The sequence below is a fragment of the Pseudophryne corroboree genome, assembly GCF_028390025.1.
Source record: "Pseudophryne corroboree isolate aPseCor3 chromosome 3 unlocalized genomic scaffold, aPseCor3.hap2 SUPER_3_unloc_35, whole genome shotgun sequence".
NCBI classification, from domain to species: Eukaryota; Metazoa; Chordata; class Amphibia; order Anura; family Myobatrachidae; genus Pseudophryne; species Pseudophryne corroboree.
Window position 1 is genome coordinate 586,464 of NW_026967525.1, and position 21,191 is coordinate 607,654.

Here is a 21,191-nt window from a genome sequence, read left to right on the forward strand (position 1 = left end):
GCAGCTCTGGTGTCAGGTTGCTGTACTACAGGGGGAGCAGCCTCTGGTGCCTTGTTATAGTGCAGCTGGAGCAGCCTCTGGTGCCTTGTTATAGTGACGTCTGTCTCTGGCATTGCACGCACAGAGCGCTTACACCTCTTATATAGCGAGCGGTGATCTCCAGTCTGGAGGAAGGGGATTTTATGGTGTCAATGGATATAAATGATGCCTACTTGTATGTTCCCATTTATCCTCTGCATCAAGCTTTCCTGAGGTTTGCAATTCACGATTGTCATTACCAGTTCTGGCGGAAATGATGATTCTCTTCTGCAAGCAAGGAGTCACAACAATTATCCCGTACTTGAACGATCTCCTAATAAAAGCGAGATCTAGGGATCAGTTGGTGCAAAACATTGCACTATCTCTGACGGTTCTTCAGCAACACGGTTGGCTCCTAAACTTGCCAAAATCACAGTTGATTCCGACAACGCGGTTGTCGTTTTTGGGAATGATACTGGACACAGAACAACAGAGAGTTTTTCTTCCAGTGGAAAAGGCTCTGGAGATTCAGAGTCTGGTCAAACTCAGTCTGAAACCAGCAAGAGTCTCAATCCATCAATGCACTCGGTTGCTGGGGAAGATGGTTGCGGCCTACGAGGCCATTCAGTTTGGCAGATTCCATGCCAGAGTATTTCAGTGGGACCTGTTGGATAAGTGGTCCGGATCCCACCTACACATGCACCGGAGGATAATCCTGTCTTCCAGGACAAGAATCGCACTCTTGTGGTGGCTGCACAGCTCTCACCTCCTAGAGGGGCGCAGGTTCGGGATCCAGGACTGGATTCTAGTGACCATGGATGCACGTCTCCGAGGTTGGGGGGGAAGTCACACAGGGGGAAAACTTCCAAGGAAGATGGTCCAGTCAAGAAACTTGTCTCCACATAAACGTTCTGGAGTTAAGAGCCATTTACAACGGCCTTCTACAAGCGGGGCATCTTCTTCGCAATCTGCCCGTACTGGTCCAATCGGACAATGTAACAGCGGTAGCGTACATAAACCGCCAGAGCGGAACAAAAAGCAGAGCGGCAATGGCGGAAGCCACAAAGATTCTCCGCTGGGCGGAAAAGCATACAAGCGCTCTGTCAGCGATATTCATTCCAGGGGTGGATAACTGGGAAGCAGACTTCCTCAGCAGACACGATCTCCATCCCTGAGAGTGGGGCCTCCATCAAGAGGTCTTCACAGAAGTGACAAGTCAGGGAATTCCTCAAATAGACATGATGGCGTCTCGTCTCAACAAAAAGCTTCAGAGGTATTGTTCCAGGTCAAGGGACCCTCAAGTAATAGCAGTGGATGCACTGGTGACACCGTAGGTGTTTCAGTCGGTGTATGTATTTCCTCCACTTCCTCTCATTCTAAAAGTTCTGGCCTCTTCCTCTCCGCGGGAACCTGTTACAGCGAGGGCCGTGCGTATATCAAGACTTACCGCGGCTACGTTTGACGGCATGGTGGTTGAACTCCAGATCCTAGCCCGAAAGGGGATTCTCAATGAGGTCATTCCCACACTTATTCAGGTCAGAAAAAGAGTAATGTCGAAACATTATCACCGTATTTGGAGAAAATATGTTTCTTGGTGTGAATCCAAGAAGGCTCCTACGGCGGAATTTCAGCTAGGGCGTTTTCTCTATTTTCTACAAGCAGGTGTGGATGCGGGCCTCAAATTGGGCTCAATTAAGGTTCAGATTTCGGCCATATCAGTTTTCTTTCAAAAACAATTTGCCTTCCTTCCAGAAGTTCAGACCTTCGTGAAGGGTGTGTTGCACATCCAACCTCCATTTGTGCCCCCAGTGGCACCATGGGACCTTAATGTGGTGTTGCAGTTCCTTCAATCACATTGGTTTGAACCTTTACGTAAGGTGGGATTGAAATTCCTCACTTGGAAAGTGGTCATCCTGTTGGCCTTGGCATCCGCGAGGCAGGTGTCTGAGTTAGCGGCCTTGTCTCACAAGAGCCCTTATTTGATCTTTCATGAAGATAGAGCAGAGTTGAGAACTCGTCAACAATTTCTGCCGAAATTGGTTTCATATTTCCACATGAACCAACCTATTGTGGTGCCAGTGGCTACTGACGCCTTGTTTGAGTCAGAGTCTCTGGATGTGGTCAGAGCTTTGAAGGTTTATGTCGCCAGAACGGCTCAGATCAGGAAAACGGAGGCTCTGTTTGTCCTGTATGCTCCCAGCAAGATTGGGTGTCCTGCTTCCAAGCAGACTATTGCACGCTGGATCTGTAATACGATTCAGCAGGCTCATTCCATGGCGGGATTGCCGTTAGCGAAATCGGTGAAGGCCCATCCTACTAGGAAGGTGGGCTCGTCCTGGGCGGCTGCCCGGGGTGTCTCGGCAATACAACTTTGCCGAGCGGCTACTTGGTCGGGGTCAAACACTTTTGCTAAGTTTTACAAGTTTGATACCTTGGCCGATGATGACCTCAAGTTTGGTCAATCGGTGCTGCAGAGTCATCCACACTCTCCTGCCCGTTCTAGAGCTTTAGTATAACCCCATGGTTCTTTTGGTGACCCTATCATCCTCTAGGACGTATGAGAAAATAGGATTTTTAATACCTACCGGTAAATCCTTTTCCCTTATTCCGTAGAGGATGCTTGGCGCCCGTCCCAGTGCGTACTGTATCTGTAGTTATTTGTTGCGGTTATACACACATGTTGTGTTACAGTTGTAGTCAGCCTGCTGCTGACGTTATTCATGCCGTTGGCTTGTGTTCTATGGAATGCCACGTTGTGCGGCATGTTTGAGGTGTGAGCTGGTATGTATCTCACCTTAGTTTAACAATAAATCCTTTCCTCGAAATGTCCATCTCCCTGGGAAAAGTTCCTATAACTGGAGTCTGGAGGAGGGGCATAGAGGGAGGAGCCAGTTCCCACCCTTTGAAAGGCTTAAAGGTGCCCATGTCTCCTGCGGATCCTGTCTATACCCCATGGTTCTTTTGGTGACCCCAGCATCCTCTACGGACTAAGAGAAAAGGATTTACCGGTAGGTATTAAAATCCTATTATTACTTATGTGTATCTGGCACTACTGGGGGCATTATGTGTATCTGGCACTACTGGGGGCATTATGTGTACCTGGCACTACTAGGGGCATTATGTGTACCTGGCACTACTAAGGGTATTATGTGTACCTGACACTACTAGGGGCATTATGTGTACCTGGCACTACTAGGGGCATTATGTGTACCTGGCACTACTTGGGGCATTATGTGTACCTGGCACTACTAAGGGAGTTATGTGTATCTTGTACTACTAGGGGACATTATATGTACATGGCACTACTAGGGGACATTATGTGTACATGGCACTACTAGGGCATTTATGTGTTTCTGGCTGGGGGAATTATGTGTACCTGCTGGGGTAATTATGTATCTGGCACTACTGGGGGCATTATGTGTATATGGCACTACTAGGGGCATTACGCATACCCGGCCCTACTAGGGGAATTATGTGTACATGACATTACTGGGGGAATTATGTGTACCTTGCACTAATAGGGGCATTATGTGTATCTGGTACTAATAGGGGCATTATGTGTATCTGGCACTACTAGTGGAATTATGTGTACCTGACACTACTAGGGGCATTATGTTTATCTAGCACTACTAGGGGCATTATTTGTTTCTGGCACTACTAGAGGCATTATGTGTATCTGGCACTACTAAGGGAATTAGTTGTACCTGGCTCTGCTAAGGGAATTATGGTGGTCATTCCGAGTTGTTCGCTCTGTATTTTTTTTCCGCATCACAGCGATTTTCCGCTTATTGCGCATGCGCAATGTTCGCACTGCGACTGCGCCAAGTAAATTTGCTATAAAGTTAGGTATTTTACTCACGGTTTTTTCTTTGTTCTGGTGATCGTAATGTGATTGACAGGAAGTGGGTGTTTCTGGGCGGAAACTGGTCGTTTTATGGGCGTGTGGGAAAAAACGCTACTGTTTCTGGGAAAAACGCGGGAGTGGCTGGAGAAACGGAGGAGTGTCTGGCCGAACGCTGGGTGTGTTTGTGACTTCAAACCAGGAACGACAAGCACTGAACTGACAGAGTAAGTCTCGAGCTACTCAGAAACTGCACAGAGATGTCTTTTCGCAATATTGCGAATCTTTCGGTCGCAATTTTAAGAAGCTAAGATTCACTCCCAGTAGGCGGCGGCTTAGCGTTTGCAAAGCTGCTAAAAGCAGCTTGCGAGCGATCAACTCGGAATGAGGGCCTATGTGTACAGTGCTTTATTGGGGGCATTATGGGTCCCTGCAACTACTGGGGGCATAATATGAACATGGCTCTACTAGGGAAAATTATATGTATCTGCAATACTATGGGGAATTATGTGTACCTGGCATTACTGATGGAATTATGTGTACAATGCAGTATTGGGGGCATTATCTGTAACTGGCACTATACTGGGCCATTATGTTTATCTAGCACTACTAGTCACTTGATGTGTAACTAGCACTATACTGGGTTATTATGTGTATCTGGCACTACTAGGGTAATTATGTGTACCTGGCATTACTGAGGGAATTATGTGTATCTAGTACTACTGAGGGAATTATGTGTGCAGGGCAGTATTGGGGACATTTTGTGTACCTGCAACTACTGGGGGCATTATGTGTAACGCACTATACTGGGGAATTATGTGTATTTTGCACTACTAGGGAAATTATGTGTATCTGGCAATACTAAAGGAATTATGTGCAACTGTCAGTATTGGGGACATTATTTGTACCTGCAAATACTGGGGGCATTATGTGTACCTGCAACTACTGGGGGCATTATGTGTACCTGCAACTACTGGGGGCATTATGTGTACCTGCAACTACTGGGGGCATTATGTGTACATGACACTACTAGAGGCATTATGGATATCTGGTACTACTAAAGGGAATGATGTGTATACCGCACTACTACGGGAATTATGTGTAACTGGCAGTATTGTGGGCATTATGTGTATCTGGCACTACTGGAGGCATTATGCGTACATGGCACTACTAGGGGAATCATATGTATATGGCACTACTACGTTAATTATGTGTACCTGGCACTATTGTGGGCATTATGTATACCTTGCACTATTGAGGGAATTGTGTGTACATGGCACTGCTAGGGGCATTATGTGTACCTGCAACTTCTGGGGGCATTATGTGAATCTGGTACTACTAAGGGAATTATGTGTAACTGGCGCTATACTGGGGACATTATGTATAGCTGGCACTATACTGGGGCATTATGTGTAACTGACACTATACTGGGGACATTATTTGTAACACACTATACTGGGGTTATTATGTGTACATGGCACTACTAGGCGAATTATGTGTACCTGGCAGTATTGGGGGCATTATGTGTACCTGCAACTACTGGGGGGCATTATGTGTACCTGCAACTACTGAGGGCATTATGTGAATCTGGTACTACTAAGGGAATTATGTGTAACTGGTGCTATACTGGGGACATTATGTATAGCTGGCACTATACTGGGGCATTATGTGTAACTGGCACTATACTGGGGCATTATGTGTAACTGGCACTATACTGGGGACATTATGTGTCTAATGGCACTATACTGGAGGATGTTATGTATATTTGGCATTATACTCAGGGCATTATGTGTATCTGGCACTATAATGTGTGGCATATTGTGTAATGGGCATTATGGTGAGTGGCAAATTGTGTAATGGGCATTACGGTGAGTGGAGTAATAGGCATTATAGTGTGTGGCATATTGTGTTATGGGCATTACGGTGAGTGGCAAAATATGTAATGGGCATTTTAGTGTGTGGCTTATTGTGTAATGGGCATTACGGTGAGTGGGATAATATGTAATGGGCATTACTGTCTGTGGCATATTGTGTATTCGGCATTATAGTGTGTGGCATATTGTGTAATGGGAATTATGGTGAGTAGTATAATGGAAGGGTCAATACAGTGTGTGGCGTTATAGAAGGGGTATTACGGTGTGTGGCATAATGTGTAATGGAAATTACAGCTGTGGCATATTGTTATAGAGGCATTACTATGAGGAGGAAAAATGACAAATAATTTAAGGGTCAGGAAAATAGGATATTAATTACTTACCGGTAAATCCTTTTCTCGTAGCCTGTAGAGGATGCTGGGGTTCACATTAGTACCATGGGGTATAGACGGGTCCACTAGGAGCTACTGGCACTTTAAGACTTTGAGAGTGTGGGCTGGCTCCTCCCTCTATGCCCTTCCTACCAGACTTAGTCTAGAAACTGTGCCCGAGGAGACGGCATCCTCGAGAGAAGGATTATACACAGATAGTGGCGTGATTCATACCAGCTCACACATACAAGGCAAACCAAGCTAACTAGCTTGAAACATCAGCAACCGCTGAAACATTACTTACCAAGTAACAATGCAGTACTCAACTAAAAACAAAGTTCTACTGAACCAGATCATCACTGCAGGCACACGAAGCGCTGGACGGGCGCCCAGCATCCTCTATGGACTACAAATAAAGGATTTACCGGTTGGTAATTAAAATCCTATTTTCTATTACGTCCTAGAGGATACTGGGGTACACATTAGTACCATGGGGATGTACCAAAGCTCCCAGAATGGGAGGGAGAGCGCTCAGGCTCCTGCAGAACTGCTTGACCAAACTTTAGGTCCTCCGAGGTCAAAGTATCGAACTTGTAGAACTTTGCAAACGTGTTCGACCCAGATCAAGTAGCCTCTCGGCAGAGTTGTAAAGCCGAGACACCCCAGGCAGCCGCCCAGGAAGAACCCACCTTACGAGTAGAGTGGGCCTTAACAGACGTAGGACACGGCATGCCTGCCGTATAATACGCACGCTGGATAGTGAACTTGATCCAGCGAGAGATCGTCTGCTTAGAAGCAGGACACCCAATTTTCTTGGGATCATACAGGACAAACAGAGTCCAATTTTCTGTGATGAGCAGTCCTCCTCACATAGATTTTTAGAGCCCTTACAACATCTAAGGACTTTGATGAAATTGTGGAGTCAGTCGCAACTGGCACCACAATAGGTTGGTTGATATGAAATGCCGACACAACCTTCGGAAGAAACTGCTGACTCGTCCGGAGCACAGCTCTGTCTTCATGGAAGATCAAGTAGGGGCTTTTGCATGACAAAGCCCCCAACTCCAACACACGTCTAGCAGAAGCTAAGGCCAACAAAATGACAGCCCTCCACGTGAGAAACTTGACCTCAAACTCCTGTAGAGGCTCAAACCAGTTAGACTGTAGGAACTGCAACACCACGTTAAGATCCCATGGCACCGTAGGCGGTTCAAATGAGGTTGGATGTGCGGAACTCCCTTCAAAAAAGTCTGACCCTCAGAGAGGGCAGACAATTTGTTTCTGGAAGAAAATGGATAGGGACGAAATCTGGATTTTCACAGATCCTAACCGTAGGCCCATATCCACACCTGCTTGCAGGAAGAGGAGAAACCGTCCCAGTTGAAACTCCACCGTAGGAAACTACTTGGACTCACACCAAGATACATATTTTTTCTAAATACGATAGTAATGTTTACTCCTTTCCTAGCCTGCATTAGGGTAGGAATAACCTTGTTCGGAATGTCCTCCCTGCCGTCAAACGAAGATGAAGAGGCCCTGGCTCTTCTGGCAGTAGATCCAGAAGATCCGTGTGCCAAGTCCTTCTTGGCCAGTCCGGAGCAATGAGGATCACTTGAACTCTTGATCTCCTTATGAGCTTTAGAACTCTTGGAATGAGTGGAAGTGGTGGAAACACGTACCCTGACTGGATTACCGACTGAGTCACTAGGGCGTCCACTGCCACTGCTTGCGGGTCCCTCGAACTGGAACAATAACGCCAATGATTCTTGTTGATACGAGAGGCCATCATGTCTATATGGGGTACACACCCCAAAGATCTGTAATCTCTTTGAACACTTCCTGATAGAGACCCCACTCCCCTGCATGGAGATCGTGTCTGCTGAGGAAGTCCGCTTCCCAGCTGTCTTCTCCCAGAATGAAGATTGATGACAGCACCAATGTGTGTGTTTCTGCCCAGAGGATGATTCTTGTTACCTTTGACATTGCAGCTCTACTCTTCGTTCCGCCCTGTTGGTTTTTGTAAGCCACTGTCGTTACATTGTCCGACTGCACTTGAATGGCCCGATTTCTTAGAAGATGGGCCGCTTGGAGAAGACCGTTGTAGACGGCTCTTGGTTCCAGAATGTTTATCGGCAGGCCAGCTTCCAGACTTGATCACCTTCCTTTAAAGTTTTCCCCTTGGGTGACTGCGCTCCAGCCCCGGAGACTTACTTCCGTGGTCAGAAAGATCCAGTCCTGAATCCCGAACCTGCGGCCCTCCAGAAGATGAGGTAATTGTGGCCACCAAAGGAGTGAAATCCTGGTCTTTGGTGACAGACGTATTCTCTGGTGCATGTGTAGATGAGATCCCGACCACTTGTCCAGGAGATCTAGCTGGAAGGACCGAGCATGAAACCTCCTGTACTGCAGAGCCTCATAAGAGGCCACCATCTTCCCCAGAAGGCGAATGCACTGATGAACCGACACCCTTCACGGCTTCAGGATATCACGGACCATTGTTTGTATCACCAGAGCTTTTTCCTCTAGAAGAAACACCCTCTGCACTTCTGTGTCGAGGATCATTCCCATAAAGGACAACCTCCTGGTTGGCTCCAAATGTGATTTTTGGAAGATTCAGGATCCAACCGTGTTCTCTGAGTAGATGAGTCGTGAGAACAATGGACTGTAACAGCTTCTCCTTGGACGATGCCTTTATCAGCAGATTGTCCAGATATGGAATTATGTTCACCCCCTGTCTGCGGAGGAGAGCCATCATCTCTGCCATCACTTTGGTGAATACCCTCGGTGCTGTGGAAAGTCCGAATGGCAGGGACTGGATTTGGAAATGACAGTCCAATAGTGCAAATCGGAGATAAGCTTGATGTGGCGGCCAAATCGGAATGTGGATGTACGCATCCTTGATATCCAGGGATACCCTCTTGCAAACCTGATATCACCGCCCTTAGAGACTTCATTTTGAACTTGAACTCCCTCAGGAAGGGGTTTAGCGATTTTAAAATCAGAATATGTCTGACCGAACCATCCGGTTTCAGTACCATGAAAAGGTTTGAATAGTAACCTTTGTTTTGCATATGAAGTGAGCATGATTTGAAGAATCTGTGAGGATGGAGATATTGAAATTCCAGCCTGTACCCCTAAGACACAGTATCCTGCACCCAGGTATCCAGGCCGGACGACACCCAGATGTGACTGAAATGCCTGAGTCTCGGCCCCACTTCCAGGCCACGCGGTCCACCGTCATGCTGAGGACTTTGGGGTATCTGAAGCGGGTTTCTGTTCCTGGGAACCCGCCGCAGTAGGTTTCTTGGATGTTGGCCTACCTCCTCTAAAGAAGGTGTTTGTCCTTTCTTGGCTTGGCAGTCTGAAAGGACTGTGATGCAGGTGAAGAAAAGGGTTTCTTTGTAGCAGGTGCTGCTGAGGGAAGAAAATTAGACTTTCCCGCTGTAGCCGTGGAAATCTTGAATCCAAGGCTTCCCCAAAGAGAGTCTGACCTGTATAGGGTAGGTTCTCCACACGTCTCCTGGATTCCGCACCGGCAGACCACTGGCGCAGCCAAAGTTCCCTACGAGCTGAGACAGACATGGAAGAAATTCCTGCAGCCATTGAACCCAGGTCATTCATGGATTGCACAATTCAACATCCTTTTTATCCATTGTATCTAAATCCTCACGTAACGTGCCTGACCACTTTACTGTAGCTTTGGAATTCCATGCACTGGTAATCGTGGGACGTAGTATCGCCCCTGAAGCCGTGTACATAGATGTGAGCGTAGTATCAATTTTGCGATCAGCCAGCTCTTTTAAGGCGGTAGATCCTGGAACAGGTAAAACCACCTTTTTTGAGAGTCTGGATACAAACGTGTCAACTATTGGCGGATTTTACCATTTTTTCCTATCTTCAAGAAAGGGCAAAGCCACCAGAACCCTTCTAGGGATTTAGAAATATTTCTCTGGGTTTTCCCATACTTTCTCAAATATAGCATTTCATTCCTATGACGCAGGGAAGGTTAGCGAGGCTTTCTTATTGTCAGTGAAGTAAACCTCAACCTGCTCAGGTGTTATATCCGCAATATTCAACACATCTCTAATGGCCTCTATCATCAACTGCACCCCTTTTGCAAGAGATGCCGCCCCCGCAACACATCCCCGTCACCGCCTGCCGTGTCAGAATCCATATCCGTGTCATCTTGCATAATCTGTGCAAGAGCACGTTTGTGGGAACATACCGTGGGTAACCCTGAGGTAACAGAACCGGACCAAACTGCCATAGAGTTCTGTAGAACCTGAGTTGCAGATTCATTCTGAGCAACCCTAGTAGAATCTGAGAAATCATAGCTTTAACAGAGGCTAACCATTCAGGCTCCCTTGCTGGTATCTGTGCTAAAACAGTGCAATCCTGATTACATGGACCGGGATCATCCTGAGAGGATATAACCTCTGCAGCATATGACACAGAGTCCCTGGACATAGCTTAATGGAGACCACAGACACTCCACATACACACACATACACACACACACACACACTGTGGAGGACAGACTTTCAACCCCAAGAATGGCAAGAGAGACACAGAGATTGGAGCCAACCCACACACAGTACTTCCAAGGTATAGGGAGATCCCAAACCTGTGCGGACTGTGCACCTTAATAGGTTACACAGTCTATACACAGCCCCCCCCCCCCCCCCCTTCTACAACCCCCTGGTATCGTAATAGATAGCTGGAGTTGATGTGATGGGACAGGAAAATGACGCTGAAAGCTGCTGGGTCCACTCTGAGTAGAAGCTCCGCCCCTTTAATGGCGCTGTCTTCCCGCTCTTCTGGAGATTATACTGGCCTGAGGAATTATGCTGGCAGCGATCCTGGGACCCTGACAGGCTTGGAGGTCAGTGTAGGGTGTAGGTGCTGGCTCAGGGTGCCCCTCACATCGCCGCACCATGTACTGCTGACCCCCGGAGCGCGGGTAGTACTGTGCTACATACCTTGTTGCCGCCTCTTCTCACCGGCTCCCCGCTTGCACGGGCGGTCGGTGACTAACTCACCACTGATCTTCTGGCTCTGTAAGGGAGTGGCGGCATGCTGCCGGGGTGAGCGATCCCCTGTGTGGGGAATGTTCGATCCCCTCAGGAGCTCAGTGTCCTGTCAGCGAAGACAGTGGCTCAGACCCCGCAGGGCGGACACTACTCCCCCCCCCCCCCCCTTCCCCTCCCTTAGTCCCACGATGCAGGGAGGCTGTTGCCAACAACCTCCCTGTAAAATAATAAACTCTTAAAAATAACTTTACTAAGGAAACTCTGTAGAGCTCCCCTAGCTGTGACCGGCTCCTCCAGGCACATTTTCTAAACTGAGTCTGGTAGGAGGGGCATAGAGTGAGGAGCCAGCGCACACTCTCAAACTCTTAAAGTGCCAGTGGCTTCTAGTGGACCAGTCTATACCCCATGGTACTTATGTGGACCCCAGCATCCTCTAGGATGTAAGAGAAATATAAGTTGTCAGGCCAGGAGAGGAGAATTGGTGTAACATTATACAGTGTTGCTATGTATGACGCTGAGCATTCTAATGAGGCTGGGTCTAAGTTTGTCGTTTACACCGAGCTGGGGCCGCAGGGCAGGACTGGCTATTACTAGAAACACAACAAGGAGGTTGAATGGTCCTTCTCCTCATTAAGTTAGGCCAATTTGGAATGTACAGTAGGAGAGAGAGTAAACAGTGCAATGAGTGCTACAGTGTGTACTGGATGGATCAGTCTGTGATCACACTATTACATGTGTATCTGGGTAGCAGCTGAATAACGAGGACGGTCAGTAGAGGCTCAGTACTCAGGTGGTGCAGGGTTAGGAGGCTGCGTGCTGGAGGAGGCAGACAGCACACTGGTGTTGATGGAAGCACTGATTACAGCAGGAGCAGGTGGTAACTCTAGCAGCAGAATGATGAGTACTGATGGATCAGCTTGTGATCACACTATTACATGTGTATCTGGATATCAGCAGAATAACGAGGACGGTCAGTAGCGGCTCAGTACTCAGATGGTGCAGGGTTAGGAGGCAGCGTGCTGGAGGAGGCAGACAGCACACTGGTGTTGATGGAAGTGCTGATTACAGCAGGAGCAGGTGGTAACTCTAGCAGCAGAATGATGAGTACTGATGCAGGCTGAGCCCACAGGAATGAGAGCACTCAGGTAAATGAATGGAGAGGTCGGAGCTCATTAGCCGGGATCTGCTTCTGCCACAGGGGACCAGGAGTCCTAGGAGACTTATTCTACTGGCAACGTACAGGTGACAATGAGCAGTTTAGGTTGGTAGAGCTAGCATTGGATTGGACGTGTGAGTCGTGTACAGCATTGGGACGCTGTGGATGTCTGGGAGCGCTCAGCTCACTTTTGTCAAGATGGCGGCACCCTTGTTGTTCTGGACTGCAGCTACAGGAAAATCCTGACGTGACTGGTCAGCTGTTATGTGCAAGACAGTGAATCAGCAGCGCTGGTTGGGGTGAGAGGGTTTAGGTACTCGCTTTGTAACAAGAGAATCCTCTGATAGACACCAGAGCTCTACAGCTTAGGGGGGATGGAAGACTTAATGGTCACTCAATGTTACATATATGACTGTTACATGTGTTCTATGTGATGTGTATTATATTTATTCCTAGACAATCCAGCTGTGAGGAGCGAGAGGTGTTATTACAAGGAGCACTCAGAATGGAAAAGGACAAGAATCACAAGACTGATTTGATAATAAATCTCACTCTGGAAATCCTCTACCTGCTGACTGGGGAGGTGAGGGGATCTGGGAATGTCACATTATCATCACTTATATCTATAGTAATAATACAGGGACATGACTGGGGAGGTGAGGGGATCTGGGAGTGTCACAGTGACATCACTTATATCTATAGTAATAATACAGGGACATGACTGGGGAGGTAAGGGGATCTAGGAGTGTCACAGTGACATCACTTATATCTATAGTAATAATACAGAGACATGACTGGGGAGGTGAGAGGATCTGGGAGTGTCACAGTGACATCACTTATATCTATACTAATAATACAGGGACATGACTGGGGAGGTGAGGGGATCTGGGAGTGTCACAGTGACGTCACTTATATCTGTAGTAATAATACAGGGACATGACTGGGGAGGTGAGGGGATTGTGAAATGTATACAATGATTGTGTACTTTACAATCCACAGGGTTACACAGTAGTGAAGAAGACATCCAATGAGTGTGAGTCACCCATCAGCCATCTCTGTGTGTCAGGAGGACTGAGGAGGACCCAGAGCCCCATCACAGTTCCTCTACCTCACTCACTAATACATGAGAGACACAATGACCAGAAGATCCTGAAACTCGCCAACAAAATCATTCAGCTGCTGACTGGAGAGGTGACTGCTGGGAATGGGACATTATACAGTAATACCAGGGGATGTGTCTGGGTGATGACTGGAGAGGTGACTGCTGGAAATGGGACATTATACAGTAACACCAGGGGATGTGTCTGGGCGATGACTGGAGAGGTGACTGCTGGGAATGGGGCATTATACAGTAACACCAGGGATGTGTCTTGGCAATGACTATAGAGGTGACTGCTGGGAATGGGACATTATACAGTAATACCAGGGGATGTGTCTGGGTGATGACTGGAGAGGTGACTGCTGGGAATGGGACATTATACAGTAATACCAGGGGATGTGTCTGGGTGATGACTGGAGAGGTGACTGCTGGGAATGGGACATTATACAGTAACACCAGGGGATGTGTCTGGGTGATGACTGGAGAGGTGACTGCTGGGAATGGGACATTATACAGTAACACCAGGGGATGTGTCTGGGTGATGACTGGAGAGGTGACTGCTGGAAATGGGACATTATACAGTAACACCAGGGGATGTGTTTGGGTGATGACTGGAGAGGTGACTGCTGGGAATGGGACATTATACAGTAACACCAGGGGATGTGTCTGGGTGATGACTGGAGAGGTGACTGCTGGGAATGGGGCATTATACAGTAACACCAGGGGACGTGTCTGGGTGATTGCTGGAGAGGTGACTGCTGGGAATGGGACATTATACAGTAACACCAGGGGACGTGTCTGGGTGATGACTGGAGAGGTGACTGCTGGGAATGGGACATTATACAGTAACACCAGGGGATGTGTCTGGGTGATGACTGGAGAGGTGACTGCTGGGAATGGTACATTATACAGTAACACCAGGGGACGTGTCTGGATGACGACTGTATTACTGTGTGTCATGTTTATGTAAGGTGTCAGGATGTCACTGTCTATGTCTCCATGCAGGAGGGGGATTATATAGAGGAACACAGGGGTCTGTACAAGGACGTGATGATGGAGAATCACCGGCCCCTCACATCACTGGGTAAGAGGAGACTGTCATGTATTGTACAGGGGAGAGCAGGTATGGGGGCCTCTATATACACACATCACCTGACTATCACATATATACACTGTACTCAGTCACTGTGTGTCTCCTACAGATGGGCCCAGTAACAGAGATACCCCAGAGAGATGTCCCCGTCCTCTGTATTCCCAGGATTGTACAGAGCAGAATCACAGGACCCCACAGGAGGATCAGGTAGGTGGGATTTAGGGTCTCCCAATATACCAAAGTGACTGTCACTCGGCTGATACTGAGGTGGGAGTGAAGCAAATAAGAGCAAGTAGGTGACACCGTGCTGCAGTGCAGGGGGCAGATCTGGGAGGAGCGGGTCCAATGTCAAATCTCATTTACTCTGTAAGAATAAAACTACCCAGTTCTTGTTGGGCTTCGTGTCAAAGCAGCCAGTATTTAACCTGCATGCAATGACAATAAATGTATGTGCCCCCTTGTAGTGCAGCATGGTTTGTCCAGATGCAAAGTTATATGATGTGCAGAGCAGCTGTGTGTGTCTCATACACTGATATTATACTATTTCCTCTCAAGTAATAACATCAGGCATTAGGCATTACACTTTATATTCTCTGATCTATTTAGAGGGAACAGCTGACTGATATGAAGATAAATGATATAGACAGAGAAGAAGAGACGTATGTGACTGATATGAAGGCAGAAGATATAGAGGGAGAAGAAAAGACGTATGTGAGGGGTGATCAGCAGTGTAAGGAGGAGGACATCCCTACAGACATCAGGACAGGTGAGTAATAAACACTTTTTACAGATAAGAGTCACATATTCTCCTTTCTCAGTCACTACAGCAATCTCTTATCCTACACCCTCCTCTGTCAGTACAAACTAATGAGGGAAATGTATCTATGGGGAACTCAGGAACTATCAGCCCCTATTATACTCCTGCTCTCCCCTCACATCATGTCACTGTTACCAGCCCAGAGATCCGACCAGTCTCCTCCCCACACTCTCTGGTGTATCTCATACATCAGGAGCCATCAGCCCCTATTATACTCCTACTCTCCCCCTCTCATCATGTCACTGTGTGTTACCAGCCCAGAGATCCGACCAGTCTCCTCCCCACACTCTCTGGTGTATCTCATACATCAGGAGCCATCAGCCCCTATTATACTCCTGCTGTCCCCCTCACATCATGTCACTGTGTATTACCAGCCCAGAGATCTGACCAGTCTCCTCCCCACACTCTCTGGTGTATCTCATACATCAGGAGCCATCAGCCCCTATTATACTCCTGCTCTCCCCTCACATCATGTCACTGTGTGTCACCAGCAGCCATACTGTGTGCTAGCAGTACCTCTGCCTATGGTATTACATGCTATATTATGTACGCTATGGATGTGTATTATTTGTGGCATGGTGCGGGTACTTGCTGGGGCACAGGCTCGGGGTTCCTCATGCCACGTGACACAATGCTTAGGAAATATCTGGCGCAGCCCCTGTCATGTATACACATGCTCCTGTAACATCCGGCCTCAGGGAATTGGCTAATGAGCGGCTCCTGTTACTGAGTTGGCAGCATCTGAGTCTTGCTACCATCGCCTTAGGTATATAGGTGGTCATTCCGAGTTGTTCGCTCGCAAGGCGATTTTAGCAGAGTTGCACACGCTAAGCCGCCGCCTACTGGGAGTGAATCTTAGTTTCTTAAAATTGTGAACGATGTATTCGCAATATTGCGATTACAAACTTCTTAGCAGTTTCAGAGTAGCTTCAGACTTACTCGGCATCTGCGATCAGTTTAGTGCTTGTCGTTCCTGGTTTGACGTCACAAAGACACTCCCCCGTTTCTCCAGCCACTCCTGCGTTTTTTCCGGAAACGTTAGCGTTTTTTCCCACACGCCCATAAAACGGCCTGTTTCCGCCCAGTAACACCCATTTCCTGTCAATCACACTACGATCGCCTGAGCGATGAAAAAGCCGTGAGTAAAAATACTAACTTCATAGCAAAATTACTTGGCGCAGTCGCAGTGCGGACATTGCACATGCACACTAAGCGGAAAATCGTTGCGATGCGATGAAATTTACAGAGCGAACGACTCGGAATGACCACCATAATACATTTATTGATCTTGTCTATGGGAACCTGCATTCAGAATCCTGCACCTTCCCTGCTGATTACCTGTCCCCTGGCACTTGGATGACGGCCTTCTCTGGCTTCTGATCCATGGCCTTAAGGTCACACCAATGGTTATTAATGGAAGTATCTTCAGAAGCGTTTACCTTCTGCATCCATTAATATATAATCCTGCAATCTCCAAGGTGGTAAAGGAGGAGTAGCGGGAAAAGGCGACCAGGACCTTATCAGAGGGGGATCATCAGACCATGAAATTGTTGTCTGTAGAAAAATTGAAGTGACCAGGTTCTGGGATACAATGTGATAAATATGGAGACTGACACAGGACATATTATAAAGGATAAACATTTATTTATTTAAGTTACAACAATTAAAACCTGCAAATAACAAGTTATACTCAGTTACAGTAATAGCAAGAACAAATTATTATACTCAGCTCTTATCTCAGATGTTATAAGATCTGTCCCAGATGATGGTCATCGATTATATAGTTTAAACAATATAGTTCAGTCGCCCTCAGGGTCCCTCTTTAATAACTCTGTCTGAATTTGTTAAACTGAGGTGGGTTTATAGAAGTCTGTGAATCAAACAAAAAACGGGGAGTACACTTAACTAGCGCTATCCGTATCTCTTTCTTTGTTCTTTTTTCACTTCAGTCCAATGATACTTCTTATCCCAGGACGTGATATTACATAAACATGTGAAGAAAATTTCATATAGTGTAATACTGTTTAATATACATATACAATTTAAAACATGAAAAATCCAATTGGATCAGTTATTTGACACAATCCTTTAGGGAGCTCCTGGGAGAGTAACATTTTACAGCTGCTGTCTTTGCACACGAAGTAGTTCTATATTATCTTTATATTATAGAAGTCTGTATCCGCTGCAGACAGAATCCGCTTCAATCGGAACTAACCTGCTATGTGTAAGTGTCTGAGGCAGAGACGTTCGCTGGGCAGAAGGGGGCTGGACGGCGGCGTCAGTGCCGGCCCCCCACAGAAATGCGAAAGCATCGCACAGCGGCGATGCTTTTGCATCTCAGGAGTTACCCCCGGCCAGCGCAGCTCCTGCGGCTGGCCGGGAGAACCACTTCGCTGCCCTGGGTCGCAGCGGCTGCGTGTGACGGCATGCAGCTGCCGCGGCCTGCCTCCCAACGGTCCTGCGTCGCCTGTGTTGGCTGGACCGTGCCCTCCCTAAACGGCGGCTTGACGCTGCCGTCCAGCCCCCTTCTGCCCAGCGACCGCCTCTGCCTCAGAGGCGATCGCTAGGCTACGACGGCCTTCGCTCGTCTGCGAGCGATCGGGTCTGAATAATCCCCTATGTCCTTCACACTAGGTCAAAGGTGAAAGACAGCTGTGGATCTATATTTCTCTGACGTCCTAGTGGATGCTGGGAACTCCGTAAGGACCATGGGGAATAGCGGCTCCGCAGGAGACTGGGCACAAAAGTAAAGCTTTAGGACTACCTGGTGTGCACTGGCTCCTCCCCCTATGACCCTCCTCCAAGCCTCAGTTAGATTTTTGTGCCCGGCCGAGAAGGGTGCACACTAGGGGCTCTCCTGAGCTTCTTAGTGAAAGTTTAGTTTTAGGTTTTTTATTTTCAGTGAGACCTGCTGGCAACAGGCTCACTGCATCGAGGGACTAAGGGGAGAAGAAGCGAACCTGCCTGCTTGCTTGGGCTTCTTGGCTACTGGACACCATTAGCTCCAGAGGGACCGAACACAGGCCCAGCCTCGGAGTCCGGTCCCAGAGCCGCGCCGCCGGCCCCCTTACAGAGCCAGAAGCAAGAAGAGGTCCGGAAAATCGGCGGCAGAAGACATCAGTCTTCACCAAGGTAGCGCACAGCACTGCAGCTGTGCGCCATTGCTCCTCATACACACCTCACACTGCGGTCACTGAGGGTGCAGGGCGTTGGGGGGGGGCGCCCTGAGCAGCAATAAAAACACCTTGGCTGGCAAACATACATCACATATAACCCCCAGGGCTATATGGATGTATTTTAACCCCTGCCAGAATCCATAAAAATGCGTGAGAAAACTCAGCGAAAAAAGGGGCGGAGCCTATCTCCTCAGCACACTGGCGCCATTTTCTCTCACAGCTCCGTTGGAGGGAAGCTTCCTGGCTCTCCCCTGCAGTTACTACACTACAGAAAGGGGTTAAAAAAGAGAGGGGGGCACTAATTAGGTGCAGTATTAATAAAACAGCAGCTATAAGGGGAAAAACACTTCTATAAGGTTATCCCTGTATATATATATATATATATATATATATATATATATAGCGCTCTGGTGTGTGCTGGCATACTCTCCCTCTGTCTCCCCAAAGGGCTAGTGGGGTCCTGTCCTCTATCAGAGCATTCCCTGTGTGTGTGCTGTGTGTCGGTATGATTGTGTCGACATGTATGAGGAGGAAAATGGTGTGGAGGCGGAGCAATTGCCTGTAATGGAGATGTCACCCCCTAGGGAGTCGACACCTGAGTGGCTGAGCTTATGGAAGGAATTACGTGACAGTGTCAGCTCTTTACAAAAGATTGATGACATGAGACAGCCGGCTAGTCAGCCTGTGCCTGTCCAGGAGTCTCAAAAGCCATCAGGGGCTCTAAAACGCCCGTTACCTCAGATGGCAGATACAGACGCCGACACGGATACTGACTCCAGTGTCGACGATTAAGAGACGAATGTGACTTCCAGTAGGGCCACACGTTACATGATTGAGGCTATGGAAAATGTTTTACATATTTCTGATAATACCAGTACCACTAAAAAGGGTATTATGTTGGGTGAGAAAAAACTGCCTGTAGTTTTTCCTGCATCTGAGGAATTATATGAAGTGTGTGATGATGCGTGGGTTTCCCCCGATAAAAACTGTTAATTCCTAAAAAGTTATTGGCATCATACCCCTTCCCACCAGAGGATAGGGCACGTTGGGAAACACCTCCTAGGGTGGATAAAGCGCTCACACGCTTGTCTAAACAGGTGGCACTACCGTCCCCGGATACGGCCGCCCTTAAGGAACCTGCTGACAGAAAGCAGGAAAATATCCTAAAATGTATATACACTCACACGGGTGTGATACTGCGACCAGCAATCGCCTCAGCCTGGATGTGCAGTGCTGGGGTGGCTTGGTCGGATTCCCTGACTGACAATATTGATACCCTAGATAGGGACAGTATATTACTGACTATAGAGCATTTAAAAGATGCATTTCTATATATGCGTGATGCACAGAGGGATATTTGCCGACTGGCATCAAGAGTAAGTGCGCTGTCCATTTCTGCCAGAAGAGGGTTATGGACAAGACAGTGGTCAGGTGATGCTGATTCCAAAAGGCATATGGAAGTATCGCCTTATAAAAGGGAGGAGTTATTTGGGGTAGGTCTAACAGACCTGGTGGCCACGGCAACGGCTGGGAAATCCACATTTTTACCCCAGGTAGCCTCTCAACATAAGAAGACGCCGTATTATCAGGCGCAGTCCTTTCGGCCCCATAAGGGCAAGCGGGCAAAAGGCTCCTCATTTCTGCCCCGTGGCAGAGGGAGAGGAAAAAGGCTGCAGCAAACAGCCAGTTCCCAGGAACAGAAGCCCTCTCCCGTTTTCTGCCAAGTCCTCAGCATGACGCTGGGGCTTTACAAGCGGACTCAGGCACGGTGGGGGCCCGTCTCAAAAATTTCAGCGTGCAGTGGGCTCACTCACAGGTGGACCCCTGGATCCTTCAGGTGGTATCTCAGGGGTACAAATTGGAATTCGAGACGTCTCCCCTTCGCCGTTTCCTAAAGTCTGCTTTACCGACGTCTCCCTCCGACAGGGAGGCGGTATTGGAAGCCATTCACAAGCTGTATTCCCAGCAGGTGATAATCAAGGTACCCCTCCTACAACAGGGAAAGGGGTATTATTCCACGCTGTTTGTGGTACCGAAGCCGGACGGCTCGGTGAGACCTAATTTAAATCTGAAATCCTTGAACACTTACATACAAAGGTTCAAATTCAAGATGGAGTCACTCAGAGCGGTGATTGCGAACCTGGAAGAAGGGGATTATATGGTGTCTCTGGACATCAAGGATGCTTATCTCCATGTCCCAATTTACCCTTCTCACCAAGGGTACCTCAGGTTTGTGGTACAGAACTGTCACTATCAGTTTCAGACGCTGCCATTTGGTTTGTCCACGGCACCCCGGGTCTTTACCAAAGTAATGGCCGAAATGATGATACTCCTTCGAAGGAAGGGAGTTTTAATTATCCCTTACTTGGACGATCTCCTGATAAGGGCAAGATCCAGGGAACAGTTGGTAGTCGGGGTAGCACTATCTCAAGTAGTGTTGCGGCAGCACGGTTGGATTCTCAATTTTCCAAAATCGCAGCTGATCCCGACGACACGTCTTCTATTCCTAGGGATGATCCTGGACACACTCCAGAAAAAGGTGTTTCTCCAGGAGGAGAAAGCCAGGGAGTTATCCGAACTAGTCAGAAACCTCCTAAAACCAGGCCAAGTGTCAGTGCATCAGTGCACAAGGGTCCTGGGAAAAATGGTGGCTTCCTACGAAGCAATTCCATTCGGCAGATTCCACGCAAGAACTTTCCAGTGGGACCTGCTGGAC

The 21,191-nt window shown here is 47.9% G+C and overlaps 1 protein-coding gene across 1 annotated transcript in view; it reads left to right on the top strand.

Moving 5' to 3' along the window:
* The window catches only part of LOC134984089 (uncharacterized), a 128,354-nt gene that overhangs the window by 225 nt on the left and 106,938 nt on the right, over positions 1-21,191 (top strand). The window contains exons 2-6 of the mRNA XM_063949722.1: positions 12,747-12,873; positions 13,290-13,481; positions 14,395-14,473; positions 14,592-14,689; positions 15,089-15,248. Of these exons, the coding sequence (XP_063805792.1) occupies positions 12,747-12,873; positions 13,290-13,481; positions 14,395-14,473; positions 14,592-14,689; positions 15,089-15,248 (656 nt within the window). The remainder of the gene's footprint in view (positions 1-12,746; positions 12,874-13,289; positions 13,482-14,394; positions 14,474-14,591; positions 14,690-15,088; positions 15,249-21,191) is intronic.